General features: G+C 40.0%; 1 protein-coding gene across 1 annotated transcript in view; it reads right to left on the reverse strand.

Annotated features, from left to right (window-relative positions):
* LOC133529336 (ubiquitin carboxyl-terminal hydrolase 32) overlaps window positions 1-27,438 on the reverse strand; it is a 110,050-nt gene that overhangs the window by 9,117 nt on the left and 73,495 nt on the right. Inside the window, exons 23-32 of the mRNA XM_061867032.1 lie at window positions 24,352-24,617; window positions 15,608-15,796; window positions 14,795-15,192; window positions 14,541-14,663; window positions 7,688-7,812; window positions 6,742-6,876; window positions 6,306-6,491; window positions 5,862-6,019; window positions 5,550-5,678; window positions 5,030-5,204 (exon numbers count right to left, since the gene is read on the reverse strand). Coding sequence (XP_061723016.1) covers window positions 5,030-5,204; window positions 5,550-5,678; window positions 5,862-6,019; window positions 6,306-6,491; window positions 6,742-6,876; window positions 7,688-7,812; window positions 14,541-14,663; window positions 14,795-15,192; window positions 15,608-15,796; window positions 24,352-24,617 — 1,884 coding nt within the window. The remainder of the gene's footprint in view (window positions 1-5,029; window positions 5,205-5,549; window positions 5,679-5,861; window positions 6,020-6,305; window positions 6,492-6,741; window positions 6,877-7,687; window positions 7,813-14,540; window positions 14,664-14,794; window positions 15,193-15,607; window positions 15,797-24,351; window positions 24,618-27,438) is intronic.

Below are 27,438 nucleotides of genomic sequence, written 5' to 3' on the forward strand. Positions count from 1 at the left end.
TGAAGCAAAGTCTAGTTCAGGCGCTACCCTTTTTGTCTTCCGATATGGGTCCAAATAGTATGTATAATTCATTCTTTCACACTTTTATGGATCATTATAATGCGATATTTACTTCAAAATCGGTCGTAGTTAGTGGTGCATCAGTTTTTAGTGAGTGGGCTACTGCGGACTTACATCAACGAAGACGTGCACTGTATGCCTTGTATGAGGAACGGCGGTTTAACACGAGTGATGAATTTAAAGAACATGTCAAGCAATATTCGAAAAAGTTTAAAATAGATTGTCATATAGCTAAGCGAAATTATCTAAGTCAAAGAATAAAAAATAGTCCCAACATTATTAAAGCAACCTGGAAAGTAATCAATGTGGAGACTGGTCGCTCGAAACACAGAGTGAATGATTTTAAACTAAATATTGATAACAAAATTATAGATTCCAATTTAGAAGTAGCTACAGAATTTGAAAATTTTTTCACTGACGTACCAGTTTTCACAACTAAGGATTTAAATTCATCACCCTCATCCGCTGTTACTCTATTAAAAGATAACGCTCCAGAGTGTTGTGGAGATTTTCATTTTGAACGTGTTTGTACCTCCGATGTAGTAAAGGCGTTTAATTCGGTTAATGTCAAAAAAACGAATGACCTCTGGGGAGTCTCTGTCCATGCTGTCAAATCCTTAGTAGAAATTATAGCGCCTGACTTAGTAATTATATTTAACAACAGTGTTGATTGCGGCGAGTTTCCTGATTTAATGAAACATAGTAAAATAACTCCTTTATTTAAATCGGGTAGCAACTCTGACCCCACTAACTTTAGACCGATATCTGTGCTACCAACGTTCAGTAAGATTTTTGAAAAATTAATTCTTTCTCAATTAGTACGACATTTTAACGTCAATAATTTAATGCATAATAAGCAGTTTGGTTTTACACGGGGTCGCTCGACAACCGATGCTGGTGTTGAGCTAATTAAGCATATCTTCGATGCCTGGGAGGAGTCACGAGATGCTATAGGTATCTTCTGTGATTTGTCTAAGGCCTTCGACTGCGTTTGTCATGAAACATTAATCAGGAAACTACACTATTATGGAGTTAGAGGAGCGGCACTGGATTTACTTAAGTCCTACTTAAATGGTAGAATACAAAGGGTCGATGTGAATGGACAGCGATCACCGGGGTCATTGGTCTCTATGGGTGTACCACAGGGGTCAATATTGGGACCTTTCCTGTTCCTTATCTACATAAATGACTTGCCATTCCTTGTAAAGACCCACCATGATATAGTATTGTTTGCAGACGACACTTCACTTATTTTCAAAGTCAAACGACAGCAACAAGCTTACAATGATGTAAACGATGCTATTTCAAAAGTAGTAAATTGGTTCAATGTTAATAATTTATTGTTAAATGAGAATAAGACTAAATGTATTAAGTTTGTCACTAGTAATGTAAGGCATGTAAAAACAAGTGTCATTGTGAAGGATGAGGAATTGGAATTAGTTGATAGTACAGTTTTTCTTGGTATAACTTTAGATTCTAAACTCCAGTGGGGTCCCCATATTGCTACTCTTTCGAATAGACTGAGTTCTGCAGCTTTTGCAGTAAGCAAAATCCGTCAGTTAACTGATGTCAAAACAGCTCGATTAGTATATTTTAGTTACTTCCATAGCATTATGTCATATGGTATTTTACTGTGGGGTGGTGCTTCAGATATAAATACCATTTTTGTTCTGCAGAAGAGGGCTATTCGAGCAATATATAAAATGAACCATAGAGACTCACTGAGAGATAAATTTAAGGAAATTGACATCATGACAGTGCACTGTCAATACATTTATGAGAATATTCTGTATGTGCATAAAAATATTGCCGATTTTTAGAAAAATTGTGACATTCATAATATTAATACTAGAAATAAACATAAGTTCGCCGTGCCCTTCACTCGGCTCCATAAAATTAAAAAATCATTCATGGGTAATTGTGTGAGATTTTATAATAAACTTCCAAACCATATTACTGAGTTACCAATTAATAAATTTAAGAATCATGTAAAGCGTAAACTTATTTCTAAAGCTTATTATACCACACAAGACTACATGAATGATAAAACAACGTGGGATTAATTGTGATTCGAAATGATTAATTATTTATTATATTTGAATAATGATGATGAAATGGATATTCCAATGCATGTATTTCCTTTGTTGTTTTTATTATATTTGTTTGACATTTAGAATTTATTCTAGAAACAATCTAGACTAGTATTTTTTATACATTTTTTTTTTTTTTTGCATGACTATATTTTGTGAAAGTTTTAGTATTAAATTTGATCTATGAATTATATTCATTAGTATTATATATGGAATAATATTTACAACATCAATAAATTGCTCTGATAATTAGATTAAGATAATTATATGTAATACTGTCTTACTATTCATAAGTGCTTGTTGCTAGGCCTACATGAATAAAGTATATATTTGAATAAAGTGAAGTATGGTAATGGCTAAAAAAAAGAATTAATTATTATCTCGAAAACCACAAAACTTACTACACCTATAAGTCAATTTTCTGAACCAGCCTAAGGTGTCCTGTCGGTGGTTAGAAGGTTGTCCATAAATTACCGGACGCCCTATATTTGATCTTGACTGTACTACTCAATGCAGTAGTTTTTGTATCAATTCAAATGAATGAATGAATTTTATTTGCGGAGTACGGGTTACATAGGGTTGTTAAAAATATAGTATGTACAAGTTCTCCATATTCTACATCAACGAGCATGCAAAAAAAAAAACTGTATTTTTGATGGATTGTTAATGATCCAACAAAATACAGATACTTAGCCTATTTACATACTATTACTATGTACATTTAATATTAAAAAAATCATCTTTAGTATAAACATTTAGGTCACATAACCAGGCAAACAAATTTGTTTTAAACTGGTTAAGATGTAGATTTTTTATAATTCTTGGAATCTTATATATTTTTACACACATAATTCACATAAAATATGGACTTTGTGTCGTTTGTTTCAAACGAGCTTTATGTACATATAATTGGTCTTTTTGTTTTGATATACGGTCGTTGTAGGTTTCAACTTCATAGTTATTAGTAAAATAATTTTGATTGCTATGCACAAATACAGCCGTTTAGTATATATATACTCGTAACGAAGGCAACGACAAAAGTTTGTGTACTTTAAATATGGGTTTACACGAGTCTAGTGGCTTAAGTGAAAATATAGCTCTAATACATTTTTTTTGTTTAACAAAAGCTTTTTGCATATCAGGGGAATTCCCCATATGGTAAGACCATAGCGGAGTACAGACATAACGTAGCCGTGGTATGCTACTAGGGCTGCCTCACGAGATACAGATTGTCGTAACTGTCGGAGTGGAAAATAAATGTATTCAATTTGTTACATATACATTAAAGTTACAATGCTCATCCAAATGTATACCTAGAAACTTTGCGTCCTTTATAAAGAGTATTTAGAACATAAAATATCGATAGCTGTAAATTTATCGACTTGTTCTCTCTCTAGCGTCACGATGCCGCGCGGTTTGGTCAATCACAGTCTCAGTAAAGTGGTGGGGGAAATGTGAAATTATGCTCCGTCATGAATCTCCTTACTTATTATATCTCTGGTCGAAATTATATAATCGCAATAAGGTTTACAAACGGGAATCGAGGTAAGGTTGAACCGCCTGGACGATGGTACTCACCACGACTGCATAGAGCCGGTACTTGATCAGGAAGGGGTCCTGGCTCTCGGAGAGGTGGTGCTGGTAAAAGTCCACCAGGTTGTCGTCTGTGACGGGGGTAGCTAGGAGACTTGTAGACTAGCAGTATTCACCACGACCACGACGGCATAGAGCCGGTTCTTGAGTTGGAAGTCCTGGTTCTCGAAGATGGTGACCGAACACCAGGTTATCATCATTGACAGTAGTTGGTGACTTGCAGGCCAGTAGTACTCACCACGACGGCATAGAGCCGGTACTTGAGCTGGAAGGGGTCCTGGCTCTCGGAGAGGTGGTGCTGGTGGAAGTCCACCAGGTTGTCGTCTGTGACGGGGGTAGCTAGGAGACTTGTAGACTAGCAGTACTCACCACGACGGCATAGAGCCGGTACTTGAGCTGGAAGGGGTCCTGGCTCTCGGAGAGGTGGTGCTGGTGGAAGTCCACCAGGTTGTCGTCTGTGACGGGGGTAGCTAGGAGACTTGTAGACTAGCAGTACTCACCACGACGGCATAGAGCCGGTACTTGAGCTGGAAGGGGTCCTGGCTCTCGGAGAGGTGGTGCTGGTGGAAGTCCACCAGGTTGTCGTCTGTGACGGGGGTAGCTAGGAGACTTGTAGACTAGCAGTACTCACCACGACGGCATAGAGCCGGTACTTGAGCTGGAAGGGGTCCTGGCTCTCGGAGAGGTGGTGCTGGTGGAAGTCCACCAGGTTGTCGTCTGTGACGGGGGTAGCTAGGAGACTTGTAGACTAGCAGTACTCACCACGACGGCATAGAGCCGGTACTTGAGCTGGAAGGGGTCCTGGCTCTCGGAGAGGTGGTGCTGGTGGAAGTCCACCAGGTTGTCGTCTGTGACGGGGGTAGCTAGGAGACTTGTAGACTAGCAGTACTCACCACGACGGCATAGAGCCGGTACTTGAGCTGGAAGGGGTCCTGGCTCTCGGAGAGGTGGTGCTGGTGGAAGTCCACCAGGTTGTCGTCTGTGACGGGGGTAGCTAGGAGACTTGTAGACTAGCAGTACTCACCACGACGGCATAGAGCCGGTACTTGAGCTGGAAGGGGTCCTGGCTCTCGGAGAGGTGGTGCTGGTGGAAGTCCACCAGGTTGTCGTCTGTGACGGGGGTAGCTAGGAGACTTGTAGACTAGCAGTACTCACCACGACGGCATAGAGCCGGTACTTGAGCTGGAAGGGGTCCTGGCTCTCGGAGAGGTGGTGCTGGTGGAAGTCCACCAGGTTGTCGTCTGTGACGGGGGTAGCTAGGAGACTTGTAGACTAGCAGTACTCACCACGACGGCATAGAGCCGGTACTTGAGCTGGAAGGGGTCCTGGCTCTCGGAGAGGTGGTGCTGGTGGAAGTCCACCAGGTTGTCGTCTGTGACGGGGGTAGCTAGGAGACTTGTGGACTCCAGGCGCTCCCGCCGTCGGACCTCGCAGGACTCTCTTCGCTTGTTGATTTTTACTCTACAAATTACACACATAAAGTGAATATTACAAAGAAAATTCAATAGGGAAATGAAGATATAGCAGGTAGGACTTACTTTTTTTTTGCATAGAACTTAAAAACCATAATAAGTCATACCCTTGGATGTGTACTTTTTTCTTAAAAAGTACTTTTTTGACTGTGATATGGGGTTTATGAACTTCATATTAAATGAAAAAAGAGGCAAAATAATGGTAAACTATGGGATAATCTAAAGATATCGACGAATTTGTAAAACCAGCGCCCCAAAAAGTTATGACGATATCACAGATTCTCAATTTATGTCATTAAAAAAGATGTAGGTGTCGTAGTTTGGTCAATCTCACCTCAACTTAGGCGGGTCTTTGCTCTTGACCGTGGGCGTGGCGGGTTCAGCCTCTTCGACTTCGCTTTCAGTCTCGCTCTCGCTTTCCGAGATGGCGTCTTCCACGTCCACGAACATTGACGATCTCCGCCTGAACACGTAAAACAACGCTAGAGAGCCAGAAACATAAAGAGAGACAGGATATAACTATATAGAACGGAGTTTTTGACGGACGGTCAGAACAAGATTAATGTGTAAACAACCTGAAAGGTTCACCTGTGAATCTTTCCTGAGCAACAACCTATATTCACAACCTCAAAAGTTTGTTAAGTACCTGTAGATGTTATTAATCTCCATGTGCCTCGCGATGGTTTCCTGTGGAACTGATGCGAGGTATGGCGATGGATCAAAGTCCTGGAACGGGAAGTTGACCACCTTCTGCGATTTGATCCATTTGTTGTTCACGTACTGGAACCGTTTCAGGTGAATTATCTGGAAAATGAACGCCGGTATTAGGGTCGACACGCCTACAGTACTTTCTATAATGGTTTTTGAAGAAAAAGCTAATCAAATTCTAGCAACTTGATAAATCAGCCATCCTTTAAGATACATTTAATATGCTGATCAGAAAGATTAATCACATAATAGATCATGAATGATGGTAGAGTACTTCAGTAATATGTATTGTTCTTCACCACTAACAGATTTACTGAAGAGTGGATCTGTCTGGATCTCTACTCATGATTGCACCAAGTATGATGAATGACGGAAGACTCACCAGTATAGGAGGCAGCCGCCATATCTGCAGCACTTTAGTGGCGGGTTGGGCGGCCCTGCATCTCGCACAGTGGTAGCGCTGCTCGAGGCGCTCGTGCGAGGTGAAGGCTCGGAGACAGGAGGCCAAGTCCACGGGTCGGGCCGCTAGGGCGCTGCTTTCCGAGACCGAGGGATGGATCACCCATGCCTGCGATTAAAAAAAAATTATATCGACTTTGTCTCTGATAATTTTAGGGTCTTCCTAAGTTGATAATCATTTTTCGAGTAACTATGGTCCGATAAGATTGAGCTGTAATTCGGCGTAATATGACGATACCATCTAACTTATCTGATGGAGGAGATCAAACATACAGTCGTTATAATCGTACTGCTGAGTAATAGGTTACTGTTTCTAAAAATCAAGGGTCTGTGAAGAAATACTTGACAAAAAAACATACCTTTTCTCGGGTGGACTGATACCGTAGATGTAACGCAGTTGGGTCCCAGTCGATAGCCAGCTGTGCGCCGCGTCGGCCGCGTAGCTGCCGCAGTAGGCTGAAGTCCAGCCGGGTAAGCGAGCCTTCACACGATTCCTGGACACATACGTCTGGGTGAATCGACTTGTCTCTAGTTACCATAGTTACGGTCTCCTGGGTCACTTCTAAAACCCTAGTTTTATGGTATTTAAAATAACCAAACATACATTTTTACGGTAAGTCCTTTTCATAATAGGTCATTTACCGAGCATATTAAAGGAACGTATTATTTTTTTTTCTAATAAACTTTCCTACGTAATATTGTCGCCTGGCTGACGGGACAGAATAACACCAAAAAAGTTGATCCACTCATCTAAATACATAAAACAGTCAAGTTATATAGATATTAACAAATAACCCATAGTAGCCATATAGAACCATTGAAACAGAATCTTTAAATGCTGTAAACTTTACTAAGAAAACATTTTTGGAAATGAATCTCCAAGGGGGAGGAAATGGGGTTGAAGGTCTTTAACGACTTCTAAGCAGTCGAAGATCTTCTGCTTCACATTTTCGCACTTTAATATGAACGCACGATTTTTTTTTTGCCGCAGAGAAAAAACATTCACGGCTATCGGTAATTTTCTTCAGCCCATTTTAACGAAGTGCGCCCGCGCCGTGAGCGTCCGGATTGCAGGGATCACTGGATTAGCGAAGCTCTACTGTAGATCATATTATTATTAAATAACCAGAAGCTGCAATTAATTACCTTGTCCTTTCCAGCTCTTGCATTGTTCTGCCGGGGGTGACCGCGTTATCACTGACTTGGTGCAAAGTTAGCGGACGCACTCTAGTTGAACATTAGCGACCTTATCTCGTTACAATAAGGTTCACGAAAGTAAACAGTGGCCACGATGGGTGGTGTTACCTGGTCTTCGCCCGCTCTTGCGGTGTTCTGCCGTAGCTTGGCTCTGGCGATGGGGGAGCTGGAGTCGGGGGTGTCCGCGTCGATGTGTGGCTGTTGTGCGCACCGTTGTGGGCATGCGTTGTTTCCTACACAAAAAGTACATACACTTAGTGCCAGAGGCATATTTTAAAGATTGGCGCCCGGGCCAGTTAGGTTCGCCGCCCCATCAAGTGATGATAATTTATTTATTTCTTTATTTATTTGGAGATCCAACAGCTGTGACATTAACATAGAAAAATATAGTAAATACAGGAAGCCAATTATAGGAACTCATAATATTGATAATGTACCTCATATAAGGAAAAAAACCGTTTTGCCGCCCTGACAGCCTGCCGCCCCGGGCCATGCCCCCCTTAGCCCTAGGGTACTTACGCTCCTGCTTAGTGCTGTCAACATTACATTTTGTGGTATCCGCATTGCATTAAGGACCTTAATTTAAGGTCATCATACACAGTAAATTTTTGAAATAAGTGTTTGTTGTTCAAGTTCAACTAGATTGGAAGAGAAAGAGCCTTTTTTTTTGACGGAGTGGGAATGCATTTACGCTCGGTGTGTGGGACTCGCGCGCCGCTCCTTTCCCCTCTTCTGGCATAAATAAAGAGCCCTAGAGGCCTACTTGCAGATTAAATTTCGCTTCAATATTTCACATTCACTTACTAGTTTATTTACTTTTTTGTAATTGGTACTATGTAGATTTACGTGTCACCATTCACATCAACTCTGCTGCCCTTGCCGTATACCTACAATTAGTTCGCAACATTGAAAGTAATCGACTCAACCAGGACTTGAACCTACATATAACGATCGTTCGCTTAACGAACTCAGCATCAAGTGACAAAGAAATGACGACAGAGTTTCTAATAAATTTTTAACTAAATAACTCGTATTACTTTAATATTAATCAAAAGAATAAAAACGAAAATATTCCGCACATTGGTAACTGTATTATAGTAAACATTTTATCTTTATTTTGTTGGGCTCATTAGTTGACAGCTCCCCAGTAGTTGCGAACGCTAAGCGGCGCTGCCATCGTGCACGCCAATGCCAATATAATATGAAGTATTTTACGGTTTTCACAACTTTACTAATGTTATTTCGCAACCAATTTTCCGCATACCTAAGTACTTTCATTTTGCCGTATGCGGAGCTACAACTCCATACAATAATTCGTATAATTTTTCAACCTAACAGTTAGCAACTGTATGTTTTGACAACAATTTAAAAATACACTTTTTGAAACATTACGCGTTAGATACTCGTAGCAGAATTAGGTACTTCGTAAGTCTTATACAGTCTTAGCTGATGGTCCCGGGTTCAAATCCTGGTAAGGGCATTTATTCGTGTGATGAGCATGGATATTTGTTCCTGAGTCATGGGTGTTTTCTATGTATTTAAGTATTTATAAATATTTATATATTATATATATCGTTGTCTAAGTACCCTCAACACAAGCCTCATTGAGCTTACTGTGGGACTTAGTCAATTTGTGTAATAATGTCCTATAATATTTATTTATTATTTATTTCTATCAGGGTTTCATAAAAAGCCTTATAGTGCATCCACTTGTTGTGCGGGCATCTATAATGCCTGTGGTATTTCTTGATGAAGCTGTAGAGATTTGTTTAACCCTTTGAAAGCCAGATGACGAAGGAATATGCCCTGCCCCGGGCGCCAGGCGATCGCGATTATTTAAACGAAATTGAACTTTACGGCGTCCCGCGTAAGTCCCTATTGCATTGGCGAAGCTGATAGCTGTGGCCGTCGTTGGCGTCCTTGGCAAGACTTTCCGATGACGTCCGCAGCGGTCTGTGGCGGTCAAGGGGTTAAATCGATGTCTTCAGTACCGTTAGGGTTCTTTTTGGCCGCGACAATAGTCACAAGTAGTAAGAAGTAGAATGTTTTCGTGGTGGAAGGTCAGCGCGGTAAGTTGTGGTTCAGAAAAAAAGTAGCAGTACATTATGTAGATTTTTAATTTTATTTAATGATAATATTTAAGTAGCGCATTTTTGAAATAATCAATTAAATACAATCGTATTTAAAATAAAAGGGAGAATTGAAGTGTTCGCCTTTTATATTAATGTCTCCTAAGACTTTTTGAACAGCGTCTTCTGAGAGAATTTATGAGGTGTTTCTCATGAACATAGTTTTTTCTTTAAATTTGATAAGGTACTTAATACATTATTAAATTGTCTTATGTTCGATATTGCACTTTTTTGATGGTATTCCTAAAAGCATACAACTAGTTGTGAAAATTGAAATTCAAGTGTGGCATCGTGGAAAACGGCAGGTGAACATTGTCAAATTGCGTTGGACAAAAAGTTACGAAGTACATTGCAATAAAAATGAGAAATCTCAAACAATCTGATATTTTTCAATATGATTTTATTGTTATTATAGAGTATTTTAATTACAGATTACTGAAAAAAAACTGCTTCATAATTAGTAAAAAATAAAAAATATACTAGATTATTCACTGCCACTTTTTTACTGAACCACTCCTTATGATGTGTATTTGTTTATACAGTAATTTTATTTGGTATACCTACTAATCTCATTATATCAAAGTTTATAAATAAGAAATATTTAATCAAAGTTAAAAGTACCGTTAAAAACTAGAATGCAAAAATAGGGCCAAGTTAATTTTAAATAACAAGTAAGCTAATAAGTTTTTTTTTGTCTACCAGTGGTATTCAATAGGGTTCATAATATAAATTGAAATTATTGTTAAAAAATTTATTTGTAAATGGTAATCGACTTTGCAAAATTTTAAAACCTCCAGTGAATAAAAGAGAGGTGTATTCGTTTATAACTAAGCGGTATAAGGATGTAAATTCGATGTACCTACGCAATACATAGTTTTAAGATGTTCATTTCATAATTTGACAATAATCAAAGTCACAAAGCATTTTTTAGAACCATATCCTTAATTTACCTAAATTTCAAAGTTTTAGGTGGTTTGTAACCATGCAAATTTTCCTCCTCCGCTTCGGTATAGTCAGAAAACGAGTTGATCACAAACTGCCCGCCGCCAGCGGGCACCTCCGCATTCCATCTATTTATATCCACCAGGTTTTTATAAAAAGCCTGATAATGTATCCACTTGTCAAACCCACATTTATAATGCTTGTTGTATTTCTTGATATATTCCTCGAACAGTTGTAGCGAGTTGTTCAAATCGATGACCTCAGTGCCGTTGGGGTTGTATCTCTTAGCCGCGAGCACTGCGGTAACGACCAATAACAACAGGCACACTGGTTTCATGGTGGAAAGTCAGTGAGGTTTGTTATGTCCATTTTCCTACTCCTCTACTGTTATCTGTCATTTATGCATTCATTAACACGAATATAAGAACATACATAAAAGATTTCAAGAAAAGTCTATATTGTCTATTCCTCATAACAGCTCTTGTGCTTTTATACGCTATAACGTTACTGCGATTAATGGCTACCAACCTAACAAAACCAAAACGAATACAGTTTTAAACTAAGTGCATTGCTGCCAACTTACAAAATATTCATTTGGTTGCATAGTAAAAATAATTACTTCATAAGTCAGAAACACGCATGTGACACCCGTAATATAGCAACACTCATAGACTACGAAGACCGCTTAGCGTTGCTTTTTAGTCTCCGTAGGCTACGGTGGCCAAAATTGAGAAAAAACTGTCCAAAAAATTAATTTAGCAAGTAGCAAGTACCAGGGCCTCATGAGTTACGAGGAGGTGTCGCCGACCGGCCGGCCGCGGCCCGGGGCGGGCCGGGCGCGTAACAAGGTATGCTCGCGCGTCTTGGCTATATGCTTTTGCTGTAATTTGTTTACCTAAATTAAGATTTATTTTTGTTGACTCGTAGGAAAAATATTGTATGCAACGTTGTATAAGTAGGTCAAAAAATTCTCGTGGCGTATTCCTTTACAATGTTCGCCTACGCCTTCGGCTCCGGCTCACATTGTAACTCACGCCACTCGCCTTTTTTGACCCTTCTTATACAACTGTTGCATAAAATACTATTATATAGGACGGCTTCAACTGTACGCTAACATTCCGTTTATAATTATTACGATGAGATTAGAAATGGTGTTCGCAAATATTTAATCGTGAACCCATATAAAAACATACATGTAAACATGGGGCCAAGTTATTTAATAGGGTAGATTCCCAATAGAGAATTCGTAAATTTCCTAAAAGATTCAACTGTAATTTTCCAAAAATAACTTATTATTACCTAAGTAATATGACTGAGAGAAAAATGTAATTCTGCATTGCTTATGCGTTAATAAAGTGAAAGAAAAATGTATGAGGATACCATAATTTAAAACACCTTTATTTCATAAATATGAATCATATTATTTTATTATAAAGCTCAATTTAGTTCACACTCTACCTTCCCCGTGCTGTCTTATACTGTCTTCTATCGGTCTGGATCAAAACCTAGTGTACGTTTCCTCTCCGCCTCGGTATAGTCAGAAAATTTATTGATCCAAAACTGTCCACCGCCAGCGGGCACATGTGCATTCCATCTATTTATATCCACCAGGTTTTTATAAAAAGCCTGATAATGTATCCACTTGTCAAACCCACATTTATAATGCTTGTTGTACTTCTTGATATATTCCTCGAACAATTGTAGAGAGTTGTTCAAATCGATGACTTCAGTGCCGTTGGGGTTGTATCTTAGCCGCGAGCACTGCGGTCACGACCAATAACAACAGGCACACTGGTTTCATGGTGGAAAGTCAGTGAGGTTTGTAATGTCCATTTATATAGGACGGCTTCAATTGTACGCTAACATTCCGATTATAATTTATACGATGCGATTAGAAATGGTGTTCGCAAATATTTAATCGTGAACCCATATAAAAACATACATGTCAACATGGGGCCAAGTTATTTAATAGGGTAGATTCGTAGTAGAGAATTCGTAACTTTCCTAAAATATTCAAATGTAATTTTCCAAAAATAACTTATTATTAAGTAATATGACTGAGAGAAAAACATAATTCTGCATTGCTTATGCGTTAATAAAGTCAAAGAAAAATGTATGAGGATACCATAATTTAAAACACCTTTATTTCATAAATATGAATCATATTATTTTATTATAAAGCTCAATTTAGTTCACACTCTACCTTCCCCGTGCTGTCTTATACTGTCTTCTATCGGTCTGGATCAAAACCTAGTGTACGTTTCCTCTCCGCCTCGGTATAGTCAGAAAATTTATTGATCCAAAACTGTCCACCGCCAGCGGGCACATGTGCATTCCATCTATTTATATCCACCAGGTTTTTATAAAAAGCCTGATAATGTATCCACTTGTCAAACCCGCATTTATAATGCTTGTTGTACTTCTTGATATATTCCTCGAACAGTTGTAGAGAGTTGTTCAAATCGATGACTTCAGTGCCGTTGGGGTTGTATCTCTTAGCCGCGAGCACTGCGGTAACGACCAATAAAAACAGGCACACTGGTTTCATGGTGGAAAGTCAGTGAGGTCTGTAATGTCCATTTATATAGGACGGCTTCAACTGTACGCTAACATTCCGTTTATAATTTTTACGATGAGATTAGATATGGTGTTCGCAAATATTTAATCGTGAACCCATATAAAAACATACATGTAAACATGGGGCCAAGTTATTTAATAAGGTTGATACCCAGTACAGAATTTGTAACTAATCAAAAAGATATTACTGTAATTTCCAGAAAGGATTTATTATTAAGTGATATGACTGAGAGAAAAATGTAATTCTGCAGTACTTATACTATAATATCGTAAAGAAAAAATGTGCGAGGATACCTTTATTTTTAAAATCTTTATTTCATATTTAATCATATTATTTTATTTGAAAGCAGGTAACTTTATACTGAAATACAAGTAAACTCGTTTCATAATGGAAAGTTAGCGTAGTATGAGGAGATTACTTAAATGACGGTTTTAAGTATAGTACACTAACATTCCGTTTATAATGTTTACGATGCGATGAGAAATGGTGTTAGAAAATATTTAATGTACTTTAAAATTGACATGTAAAAATTTAGCAAGAGTAGATAGCAAGCAGGAGTGTTGGTTTGCCCTGTGGCCTGAATCGGAATTAATTACTACTCAGTGGATCTTTGCGCCAATAAGCACGGGTAAGGGTCGCTGCAGTTCACGCACGCTCCTTAGAGCCTCCTCCTGGGTGTGCCATCTGGTGGCCTAAACCGGTATTAAAAACTTGACAAACTTTTAAGTTTTTCAAGCTTTTAGAACGAGGCTCTCAAGCATTTGCAGCCCCGTTAGTGGCTGCAGCCCCTTCCAATTCACGCAAGGTCCTTATTCGTTATTACTTGTTTTTCTTCGAACTTGGCTGTACACACTACATTTACGTGAGTAATGTAATAAGTATAATCAATTACGTATAAAGCGGAACGAAGATAAATTCTACTTTAATTTCTAGTTTTGACAGGCTCCTTTAAACATAACAACACGTGTATGTTACGTTCAAAATTAGAACCGGTCAAAACAAACATTTATTATGATTATAAAATTTAATCATTAACATTGACCTTGTGGAACTTATTAAACCATTTTGTTTTCTTAATGGTGTTTTGTATAAGGTTTGCCTACGAATATGAAAAACCGGAATAATGGTTGGAGTCAGATTATGCGCGTCGTCGACGGAGGACTACGCCAGACCGCGCTCAATGCTATAATATCGGAAACCAAACTGACGACGGGTCGTAAAACTTCTCATTCACGCTTACGTGGTCAAGGCAAGAATGCGAAAGATAGTTTTTGTACTTGTTCTGTGTGGGTAGATATTTGTGTGTACTGACCGTAGGTACATAAAGGCGCGTCGTCGCTGGGCAGAGCGCAGCCGCGGCACAGCGCGGGCCACGGGCAGAGCGCGCCCCACGCGCCGCTGCCGGCCACGAGGCGCAACGTGAACTGTAGTATAACTCACCGTAGGTACATAAAGGCGCGTCGTCGCTGGGCAGAGCGCAGCCGCGGCACAGCGCGGGCCACGGGCAGAGCGCGCCCCACGCGCCGCTGCCGGCCACGAGGCGCAACGTGAACTGTAGTATAACTCACCGTAGGTACATAAAGGCGCGTCGTCGCTGGGCAGAGCGCAGCCGCGGCACAGCGCGGGCCACGGGCAGAGCGCGCACCACGCGCCGCTGCCGGCCACGAGGCGCCACGTGAACTGTAGTATAACTCACCGTAGGTACATAAAGGCGCGTCGTCGCTGGGCAGAGCGCAGCCGCGGCACAGCGCGGGCCACGGGCAGAGCGCGCCCCACGCGCCGCTGCCGGCCACGAGGCGCAACGTGAACTGTAGTATAACTCACCGTAGGTACATAAAGGCGCGTCGTCGCTGGGCAGAGCGCAGCCGCGGCACAGCGCGGGCCACGGGCAGAGCGCGCACCACGCGCCGCTGCCGGACACGAGGCGCAACGTGAACGGGAACTCGTAGCCGAGGCTGTCGTCGCTGCGAATAAAATGGGAAAAGTTAGAATAGCATGCTTTTATATCGACACAATCAACGTGTGTCTCACGAGTCGCGCCAAGTATTTATAAAAGGATAGATAAATATTTGCCATCTACAAGGTGGCCAAAAAATACATGCATTCCCGTTGCCGGGAAGGTTTTGGGATTGTACTGAGCAACTTTTACTATGGGACCGAATCCCGAAATCGCGAAAAGACATTGAAGACTAATTAATGTAAATGTGTAATTTTACTAATTTAATATAGTATAATGTAATTACTAACAAACTATATGGGCCTATTTGACCTGAAATAAATGTATTGAATTGAATTGAATTGAATTGATATGCTCTTGGTAGATTTTTTTTTTCGAGAGAAGCTTGAGAAAACGAGCCGTGTTTTGATCGCTAAGCTCACCAGTCGGTGGCGTGGTTGCTAGCGTCCCGGGGGCGCGCGCTGAGCAGGCGCGCCACCTGCGCCCACACCTGCGCGTACACGCTGCGCCCCGACATGCCGTGCGCCACGCCCACCAGCAGGGGCACGCCGAACAGCGCCGGCTTGCTGCGCTGCGCCGGGAGGAAGTACGCGTCCAAGCGGGTTTGTTTCCTGTACAATTATACAGGGTGATTCAGGAGACGTGAGCAGGATCAAGCTTGAGCATTCGGTAAGTTATAAGCAACTGTTTCGTACCAGTATTTGTGAGATTAACGTTCTTTTATTTTTTTACTGTTCAAAAAAAAGTCATAATTTATTTACGCCATGTATGGTCACCCTATTTGTTTTATCCATAACAAGTGACAAATTGAATGTCATCGGAGACTGGTTACTTTTGAAAAATCGTATCTCACTCAAATGTGACATTTTGTTTTCTTCATAATCAAACTGCTGTCATAACGGTTAAAGAGGTTTTATCTTTCTTAATTAAGTGTTGTAGGGTGTCCATGATTGTAGATTATCAAATTTGTCCTTCCCAAAAAGTTAAATAACAGAAATAAAGCGAGATTGTTTTACTTAAATATGATGATGAACGGTTCATTCACATTTACTGATTGTGTAGGCTTAGTCCTGCTCACGTCTCATGAATCATCCTGTATATAATAAATACATATATAATATCTTATTGTGTCCGTTGAGACACGGCGAAATAAAAACCAATTTGTGTTGCACTGAAAAGAGAGTACATTTTTATTAAGAACAAAGGTACAATGTATGCATGAAATGCATGTTTCATTGGACAAAAACTTAACTATAACTCTTACCTGAAAAGAGAAACAACATTTAAGGCTAATATTCCACGTATATCTTTATATTTTAGTTTATTCTTCATGTACCTGGACTGGTACTCTGGACCCGGGTACGACCTTAAACTACGTCCACAAGAGAGGTATGGGCATTGTGAATGTCATCTCGCTTTGTGCGGTAGGGCACAGCACAGCGGATGTCATTCCAGATCTAGAGCAGAGCCCAACTGGAGAATTACCTCCACCTTACAGAAAATCGCAGCCAAATAACACTAGATCCTACTCATAGTGTTGTGTTCCTGCCGGTGAGTAAGGTTGCCAGAGCTCAACAAGGGGTGGAAGGGGGTTAGGGTCGGCAACGCGCATGTAACTCCTCTGAAGTTGCAAGCGTACATAGGCTACGGATACTGCTTACCATCAGGCGGGCCGTATGCATGTTTGCCACCGACGTAGTATAAAAAAAAAAAATGTAACGTTATTTATTCAACGACTACTATACGGAAGTTCAAACAGTGTCACCGATAAAATATACAATTAATGAAGGAGAAGGCTTCATTTACACATATTATAGGACCGTTTTTCACACACCGACCTAGCCCCACAGTAAGCTTAGTAAAGCTTGTGTTGTGGGTACTTAACAACGATATATAATTAACTCGGAAACAAATATTTATGATGAACACAATATATATGGTGCTTCTTTACCGCACTAGTACAGTCACGTCTGAAAATATCGATACGAAAAATGTGCCAAAAATATGTATACACTACCTTAACCTTTAGACCGCCACAGACGGCTCTTGGAGTATTGCTCAGAACGACGGCCACAGCCGACAGCTTCGCCAGTGCAATAGGAACTTACTCCGGAACTCCGTAAAGTTCAATTTCGCTTAAATAACCGCGATCGGCTGGCGTCCGGGGCAGGGCATGTTCCTTCGCCGTCGGGCGTTCAAAAGGTTAATATATGGGCAATAAAGTCGTGTATACATATTTTTACCATTTTTTTTCGTATAGATATTTTCAGACGTGACCGTACAATAATTATCATGTCGAAAATATAAAGAGTAAAACGTTGTACGATACATAAGCAAATAGGTAATTGTCTATTTAAAACCCTCCCTTTGATGGTGTTTTAATTTATCGCCACTCGTTAAGAATTTCCAATTTTTCGCACTTGTATCGGGAAGTCGGGAACTCCTGCTTGGTAGGCAAAATCACATCCGACTAGGAAGCCGTCAAAAAAATCTCAAGCAGGTATTTATTTATGACAAATAACTATTTATACATTCGGACGTTTCGAACCGTTTAGCGGTTGTTAAATGTAGTATGTTTAGTTTTTATAGTTGCCCAATTTCACAGTAGATGTCGCTGATCTATCGGCTACTTCACGCTATTAAGATTTTTCTACAGCCCCTTATAAGGTAAATTTGGTTTCGGAATAAATGAGTATTAAGTTGTCAAGTGAAGTGTTTCATTACAAAAGGTAGGAAGTGCAGTGCAGTGTAGGGAGTGAACATTGGTCCTTCGGAACCTAGGATAATCGTGAGTACAGTGACAGTGGAAATGTGAAGTGTCAAAGACTTAGTCAATTTTCGCGGTAACACACACTTAGAATATTTCGTGTGAAAAAAGACATAGTGCAATTTCGAGTGAATTTAGGACTTAGAAAAAAACCGTCGAAAAAACACTTAGAATAATTTGTTTAAATTTTGGACTTAGTCGATTTTGTGAATTCTTGGACTTAGCGTAATTTCGGTTGAAAAACACTTTGAAAAATTGTGTTCAAAAATAAACTTAGAATCAAATAGACTTTGAAATCTGTCATTCACTTAGCAAATTTTAAAACAATAATGGCTAACATAGCATCACAAGAAGAACTTTTTAGTCAGATTAAAAGACTTCTCACTAACTACAAGAAAACTTCGTCAACGCGTTATACAGCAAGTTACTTGAAAATACGGATAGAGTCGCTTGAAGAATACTGGAATCAATTCCTTGCTGAACACCGAGAAATTCTTAAGTCTTCAGTAAGCGTTGAAGAGAAAAAGGAACTGAAAGCACTCTATAATGATGTTGAAGATTTCTATATGGAGTTCAAGACTAGTTTATTGGAACTGACGGAATCTGTCACAATACAAGAAGGTGCCTCACCTCAAGTGCCTCATGCATCTCAACCTCAAGTTGTCACAAAGAGTAAACTCCCACCGATAAACCTCCCTTCATTTTCCGGTGATTACCAAGAATGGATGCACTTCAAGGATTTGTTTATCTCTATGGTACACAATGAGCCAGGTCTGAGTGACATACACAAGCATCATTATTTGAGGTCAAGCTTGAAGGGTGAAGCAGAACAAGTAGTCCGTCATTTCGAACTCACAGCCGCAAATTATGGGAAGGCTTGGAACGCCTTAGTCTGCCGCTACAGCAATGATAGAGTGATAGCTAATACCATACTGAATCGCCTGCTCAATCAGAAGAAACTCACGTACGAATGCTCTAAAGGCCTCAAGGATCTTCTTGATACTACAAACCAGTGTCTCAGTAGTCTAGCAAATTTGAAGATTGACACAACTACTTGGGATTCGATAATCGTGCATATTGTGGTATCCAAGTTAGATAGTGAAACTCACAAAGCTTGGGAGCAATCGCTTGGTTCATCTATAGAGTTACCCACGTATAAGAAGCTCACATCATACTTAGAGGGACGATTCAGAGCGATGGAAATGGTACAAGCGACACAGAAGAAAGATAAGAAAGAGACCACATTTCAACTACCAGCTACTGCACCTAAAATAAAGAATGTGGGATCTTTCACCGCTGAAGTTGATACGGAATGCACATATTGTAAGAAAAGTCACTACATCTGCCACTGCACGGAATTTGCACAACTCAACATAGATCAACGCAAAGAATTTGTAAGAAACAACAACTTATGCTTCAATTGCCTTGTCAAAGGACATTCCATACGGAATTGTAGACAAGCCACAACATGTAGAACCTGTAATCGCAAACACCATACGCTTTTACACCACCAGAGTATAACTGCGAATACAGTCACTATGGAGAAACCCACAGAACCTGATGACACACAAACCAAGCAACTCACAAGTCTGAAGGTCTCACAAAGAGGAAAACAAGTGATATTAGCCACAGCACAGGTATGCTTGAAAGATAGCAGTGGTTCTCTCGTACAACTCAGAGCCCTTATTGACCAAGGCTCACAAGGAACCTTCATTACGGAGTCTGCAGTGCAACTACTGCGACTGAAGAAGACTTTGCAGCCAGCTAATATCACAGGTCTCGAAGATCAAGCGTCATTGCCACGACACGTCGTTAACTTAGATATTTACTCACCGATAGACACTCACTATATAATGCAAGTTAACGCTCACGTACTCTCGAAGATAAATGGTTGGTTACCCTCAAAGGAGTTTGACATCTCACAATGGCCTGCCCTGTCCCAATTGCAACTAGCGGATCCTCACATGCAATCGCCGGGACCTATTGATGTTCTACTGGGCGCCGAGGTCTATGCATTTATTTTGCTAAACGGACTTCACAAATATAACGATGACAAGCTTATAGCACAAAACTCGAAACTCGGATGGTTTCTCTCTGGAGCGTCTAAATCACGAAGTGATCTGCCACCTCACAATATTGTAGCTCACCACGCACTCATCGAGGTAGATCAACTCCTACGCAAATTCTGGGAGACTGAAGAGTACAAGCCACATGAGAAACCGATAACACATCTTGAAAAACAATGTGAAGAGCACTATAAAGAAACCCACTATAGACAAGATGATGGACGGTATGTCGTACGATTACCTTTTAAAGATGATCACGAAAATAACTTAGGCGACTCTCGACAGATCGCATTACAGAGACTAATGCACATGGAGAAAAGATTCGCAAACAAGCCTAAATTTCAGAAGGATTATGCGGACTTCATCGATCAATATCAGAAGCTGAATCATCTAGAAGATGTAGACCCACAACATAAGCCAACTCACAAAGTCTACCATCTCCCCCACCACGCTGTGATAAGAGAATCCAGCAGCACAACAAAGCTTCGCGTGGTCTTTGATGGAACTGCACAGCCGTCAAATGGTTCATCTCTGAACGAAGAGTTACTTATTGGACCATCACTATTACAAGACTTGCGAGATCTCATTGTTCGTTGGCGTACTCACAAGATTTGTTTGCTTGCTGACGTAAAGCAAATGTATCGCCAGATACTCGTCGCTAAAGAAGATGTTGACTATCAGCGCATACTGTGGCGCTCATCTCCACAAGATGAAATCGTCGAGAAACGTTTGTTAACTGTGACATATGGTACGTCATGTGCTCCGTTCCTCGCTATTCGCACATTGAAGCAGCTTGCACAAGACGAAAAAGAGCAATTCCCAGACTTAGTTGAAATTATAAGTAATGACTTTTATATGGATGACTTACTCACTGGTGCGAATGACGTGGAACAAGCAACTAAGTTACAGAGTCGTATCACACAAGCTATGGCAAAAGGGAAATTCGAAATGCACAAATGGGCATCCAACAGTCCTGACGTGTTGAAGAATATTCCTAGTTCGGAAAAAACTAATCAACCAAGTGTCGAGATTAAGCTTGATGATACCATCAAAGCTTTAGGTATCAAATGGAACTCACATCACGATGTCTTCGAACTTAAGGTAGATATTTTGGAACCCACAGAACGCTTCACTAAAACGTCAGTACTGTCGGACATAGCTAAATCATATGACCCTTTAGGTTTTTTAGGGCCTGTGATTATCACTGCAAAAATGTTTTTGCAAAAACTTTGGTTGAGTGGTATTGGTTGGACAGATGAACTTCCTCTCGAACTTGCTACAGAGTGGTCAAGCTACAGGGACCAGCTCTGTCACATGCCAATCTTGTATTTAGATCGTTGGGTTCACACACAATTTGACGGCAAGGAAAGAGTGGAAATTCACGGGTTCAGTGATGCCTCTTGTTTAGCTTACGCTGCTGTTGTTTACTTGCGAGTTATCACGCCCCACGGAATCTACGTGTCACTTGTCATTGCTAAAACAAAAGTGGCACCAGTAAAACAAGTCTCCGTCCCACGATTGGAACTGTGTGGCGCGGTATTGCTCTCGAAGTTACTCAAAGATGTTCAGCACAGTCTTCGTTTGCCCGAAGAATCTGTATTTGCGTGGACAGATTCAATGATTGTCTTAGCGTGGCTTCGAAGAAACCCTAGCACTTGGAAAACGTACGTAGCTAATAGAGTCACTGAGATTGTTAATAATGTAAGTAGTGGCCGGTGGCACCACATAAAATCGGCAGAAAACCCTGCAGACGTTGCGTCGCGTGGCATTCGTCCCGATCTGTTTAAAGACTGCGAGTTGTGGTGGCGCGGACCAACTGTACTTCACCAAAAGAATGATTTTGATAACTGTCGCTCACTTTGTCTCGACATACCAACAACACAACTAGAAGCCAAAGAAAATTCGAAAGGAAATGATAGTAAGATAGTAGCACTTCAAGCTGGTGTATCGAATGAGAGTGATGATCGACTTACATATTTGGCTAGATACTCTACTCTGACAAAATTGATTCGCGTTACAGCATACTTACTGCGATTTGTAAAGCTGTGTAAAGCACACATTGATGTAAAAATGAATCAGATAGTTCCTGAGACTTTTCCTCAGCATCTTACAGTTACCGAATTGAGATATGCCACAAAAGTTTGCATTCGACTCTCTCAGGAGTTTTGGTTTCAGGAAGAGTTACAAATGCTGAGAAAAGGCCAAAGGCTTCCGAAATCTGATGTTTTGACCCCACTTGCCCCGTTTATAGACGAAAATGGCATTATTCGAGTTACTGGTCGCATACGTAATGCAAATGTTAATTTTGATACAAAGTCACCTGTCGTTCTAACCTCGAAATGTCACTTAGCTGTTTTGATTGTGAATGATGCTCATATTCATTGTTTGCACGGAGGTCCTCAACTGACTCTGAATGGAATTCGTTGCAAATACTGGATAATCGGTGCTAAAAATTTAGTTAGGAAAGTTGTTCATAAATGCATCCCTTGTTTCAAACAGTCTGCAACACCGATCAATCAATTGATGGGTCAGTTACCTGCGTGTCGTGTAACGCCAGATAAGCCCTTCCGTAAAAGTGGAGTGGATTTTGCTGGTCCAGTCCAGTTAAAATTGTACCCAGGTAGATGTCAACGTACATGTAAAGCCTACATTGCTTTGTTTGTTTGCACCGTGACCAAGGCCATTCATTTAGAACTTGTGAGTGACTTGTCCACGGCTGCTTTTATTGCCGCCTTTCGTCGTTTCACTTCTAGACGCGGTCATTGTAGTGATCTGTGGAGCGACTGTGGTACCAACTTCATCGGAGCGTCTAAAGAGCTTGACACCATGTTTAGGAATAGGAACTCAGAAGTAGTTGGAGAAATATGTGAGATTTTGGCAAATGACCAAACTACATGGCACTTTATTCCTCCTGGCTCACCACATTTTGGTGGACTCTGGGAAGCCGGCGTGAAGTCGATCAAGTCTAACCTTAAGCGTGTAATCGGACAAACTCTTCTCACGTTCGAAGAGTATTCTACACTGTTGACTCAAGTGGAGTCTTGTGTAAATTCTCGGCCACTAACTCCCATCAGTAATTCTATTGATGATGCTTCTCCAATTACACCGGGACATTTTCTTATAGGCGAAGCTCCTATCACTGTTCCGGAAGAAAGTCTCGCCACTGTGCCAGTATCCCGTTTGGATCGGTGGCAATTGCTCCAAAGGATGTTGCAATCGCTTTGGACTCGTTGGAGTTCTGAGTATTTAACAACACTACAAAACCGGTATAAATGGACCGTTACTAATCCTGATCCTGATATTGGAACAGTAGTTTTGGTCAAGGATGAAAGACTCCCTCCCGGAAAGTGGTTGTTAGGTCGTATAATAGATAAGCATCCTGGTAGAGATGGTTTAACACGAGTGGTTACGTTGAAATTAAAGAATGGTACTTTTCGAAGACCCATTGCTAAAATTTGCCCTCTACCTCTGGATCCTTAACTATCTGTTAAGAAGTTTAATGTGTTTTAGTTTTGAAGAATAGCTCTATTTGAGTTTCACTATGTAATTTAACCTTATTATTATTGATTCATGTTTTCACGTGCTGTTTACTTCACTATTCTTGGTTTGTTTTATTTACATGGATCTTTAAGAAGGACAAGTCGTCCTTGGGGGCCGATAATGTTAAATGTAGTATGTTTAGTTTTTATAGTTGCCCAATTTCACAGTAGATGTCGCTGATCTATCGGCTACTTCACGCTATTAAGATTTTTCTACAGCCCCTTATAAGGTAAATTTGGTTTCGGAATAAATGAGTATTAAGTTGTCAAGTGAAGTGTTTCATTACAAAAGGTAGGAAGTGCAGTGCAGTGTAGGGAGTGAACAGCGGTCGTGGCTAATAGACTGCGTACCAGGCGCAAATTTCGTCAATCATCGCCTCCCGGGCGAAAACTCGTAAAATGGTAAAGAAGACGTGTATTAAATCCTCGTGGACGTCAGCTACCGCTTCGTTGGTGGGTTGAGGAATGGCAGCCACCGAAACACGAAAAAAAATTAGTCATCGCCTCCCGTTTGATACTTTGTCAGATGATAATTTAAATACCACTATGAACAATACCTAACAATCGCCAGCCGGTTGTATCGCGGTGGAAAGACCGTCAGCCGGTCACATGAACATTAGTGTTGTGTTCCTACCGGTGACTAAGGTTGCCAGAACTCAACGAGGATGCGGAGTGTTAGGGTAGGCAACGCGCATGTTACACCTCTGGAGTTGCAAGTGTCCATAGGCTAAGGTGACTGCTTACCATCAGTCGGGCCTTATTTATTTATTTTCCACACTATACGAATAACTCACCGATGCACCGCCACTAAGTACTGTATCCTACGAGGCGCCGGACTTTCTTGCATCTCGTTCATCTTGTTCATGTTAGAGGGGGACGAGCCGAACTTGACCTTGCCCAGTCTCGGACTGGCCTTCAAGTTCAAACTCTTGACAGAAAGAGTCGGAGAGCTGTTGCCGTTCTTGTCACTCTTCGGTAGGGTTCGGTAATCTTCGTTATCGGTGTACTTGTAGAAGGTGTTCGGAGGGCTTTGAGACATGACGATTTCGGATTTCGAGCGCTGGAAATGAATAGGTTAGGTTGCAGGTTGCTTGTTAGTATATTTACATTTTGTAAGTTGGGTATTAGATTTTTATTGTAACGAGATAAAATAGAGAACTGAATAGGGAGTATAACTGCAATGTTCTGCCGCCAGAGTGCAGCACTAGCACCTTTCGTAAACCATAGAGTAAGGGTGCCTTTCGACCACAGATGTGCTATGCTATGTTTTCATAAATTTGAAACGTAGATGCAGCTGGACACACACACACCACACACACATCTCTGATCGAAAGGCATCCTAACTTATACATACTGTGCCTTAAACTGTTTTTTTGTCAAATTTTCACTGATAATAAAATATGACATTGATGCATCAAGGCGGTTTGTTTACATAGGGCCTACCAGGAAACGCGAAAATCGAAATTTAGTTATCTGCCTCTTCATCGCTCGAATACGCAAGAGTGATAGAGAGGTTAGATAACAAAATCTCGATTTACTTGTTTCGCAGTAGACCCTCAGATTGTGATGGATTGTGGTAGTGGCGCCCCCTACGCAGAGTTTCGCGTAATATTCCCTATTGTCTTCTCAGCTGTGGTTTTCTCCAGAAAATTAATCGTTTAACTGACTGTTCAAAATATTGAAAATAGTACAAGTTTAAAGGCCGAATGTGGGAAATATACTGATTCAGCCTGTTAAAGGGTCAAGTTTTCTTAAGCACATTGCAGCGTAAAAGTGTAAATATGCCACTATGTAAATATCCTCGTAAGGCCCACGGTCATATCCATAGTATAGGTAACCCACGCTACAATAAAATTACCAGATGAATTTGAGCTTTAGTTTCGGTGCACTTAAATATCATAATGCCATAGTATTTATATGTCCTAAATTTCAAAACAACTTAGTCCCAGGATGCCTTAATGTAGAATCCTATCCTTTTCTGACTTTTATTCATATCGTCCAAGTCTCAAAATACATAAATGTCAAAAAGTATCTGTCGTCAAATGCCTGATTTCCGACGGACTTCTTTTTTTAATATATTAAGAATAGCTATATCTAAAATCTATTTTTAAAACCGTTATCGTATTAACAATTTGCTGAAATTAAAAATGATAATATTGGATAAAATAGCTATCATTATGACACAACGTCGACTTGAATTTTAGGCATTTTAGGATATTTTTTTTTAATAAAAAACGTTAGGCATTCTGAGATTCAGGCATTTTAATACTATTCCGTTTTGAGATCCAGAAATTTTGGTAAATGGATAAAATAAAATGAGGGTGCAATGAAACCAAAGCGAATTTGAAATCAATAATGAAATATGGTTGAATTTATTTTAGTTTAAAATGAAACAAAAAAAAAAAAAGAAATGCTACTCTTTTCTAAATGAAAGAAAATCAAACATATTTCATTATTAAATGAATAAAATAAATATTAGGGACAATCTTACACAGATCGGCCTAGCCCCAAAACTAAGCAAATCTTGTACTATGGGTACTAAGGCGACGATATACATACGTATATAAATAAATACATAATTATATACAAATATCTGTGTTCATCACACAAATAAATGCCCTTACCGGGATTTGAACCCGGGACCATCGGCTTCATAGGCAGGGTCACTACCCACTAGGCCAGACCGGTCGTTGATTTCAAATTCATTTGGCAATTTCATTGTTGTTGTGGGTTTTAGAAGGATAAACATCATTATTTTTTTGATTTGAAGTTAATGGTGGCTTGGGCTAACTCAAGAGGGGTTTTCAAAAACGAAGCACAGGTTTTTAAACTTCTGGTTTATTCAAAAAAGTTTAAAAAAATACTATAATTAGGGCACCATATCACCAATAAAAACATATAAAAGTCAAAGCTACGCTAGCAATCTATGTTGTATAATATACTTAATAACTACACACACAAACAAAACCACACGAATGACGACTACTCGATGAAACCTGCTCTACACACACTAGCCTACGTGTAATGAGAAGAGAATTTGAAATAGAGGTGGACTGTCAAAGAAAACTTTGTAGCCACAGTAAATTTACTGCCATCTTTCGACACACGATTAAAACTTTTAGAACACAATTTCACTGTAATCCTTATTCTTTCATTGATATGTGTTTAATTTGTTAAATATGAAAAAGTGTCGCCATCTAATAGATCAAAGGCCAAAAGTATGGCGCCATGGTTTCGAGCGATGGCGCCACAAGCTTTAGCCAATGCCCGGTAAGATGGCGCCACTTTTTAATATTTAACACATATCAGTGAAAGGATAAAGCTCAAAGTCAAATGGCGTTCTAAAAGTTTTAATCATGTGTCGAAAGATGGCAGTAAATTTATATATTACTATAGCTGCAAAGTTTTCTTTGACAATCCACCTCTATACCAAATTTTCTTTGGTTCTACTGATGATGTGAAGATTCTGGAAAAACTACTAATCTGCTACTAATGTAGAATTTAAAAAACTTGGGAAATTATTTTAAGAAACTTTAAAGTTAGGTAATATGTGAAAATGTGTGCCAGTCACACAGCTTTCACACTTTTTCGTCATTATAGATTTCAAAAGTTTCAACTTTCTTCTCTAAAATAGTACATTACGATACAAGTGCGAAAAATAGGAAATTCGAAACGAGTGGCGATAAATTAAAACACGACCGAAGGGAGTGTTTTAAATCGACACGAGTATGTATGTACTGTAAAATATTTTACAGTACATATGGGGCTACTTTATAGCACTAGTGCGAGAAGTAGCATATTACGTTACTGTGTCGAACATTTAAAGGGCCATATGTACTGTAAAACGTTGTACGATACATGTGCGAATAGGTAATTCGCAA

The sequence above is a fragment of the Cydia pomonella genome, chromosome 20 (genome assembly GCF_033807575.1).
Source record: "Cydia pomonella isolate Wapato2018A chromosome 20, ilCydPomo1, whole genome shotgun sequence".
Taxonomy (NCBI): Eukaryota; Metazoa; Arthropoda; class Insecta; order Lepidoptera; family Tortricidae; genus Cydia; species Cydia pomonella.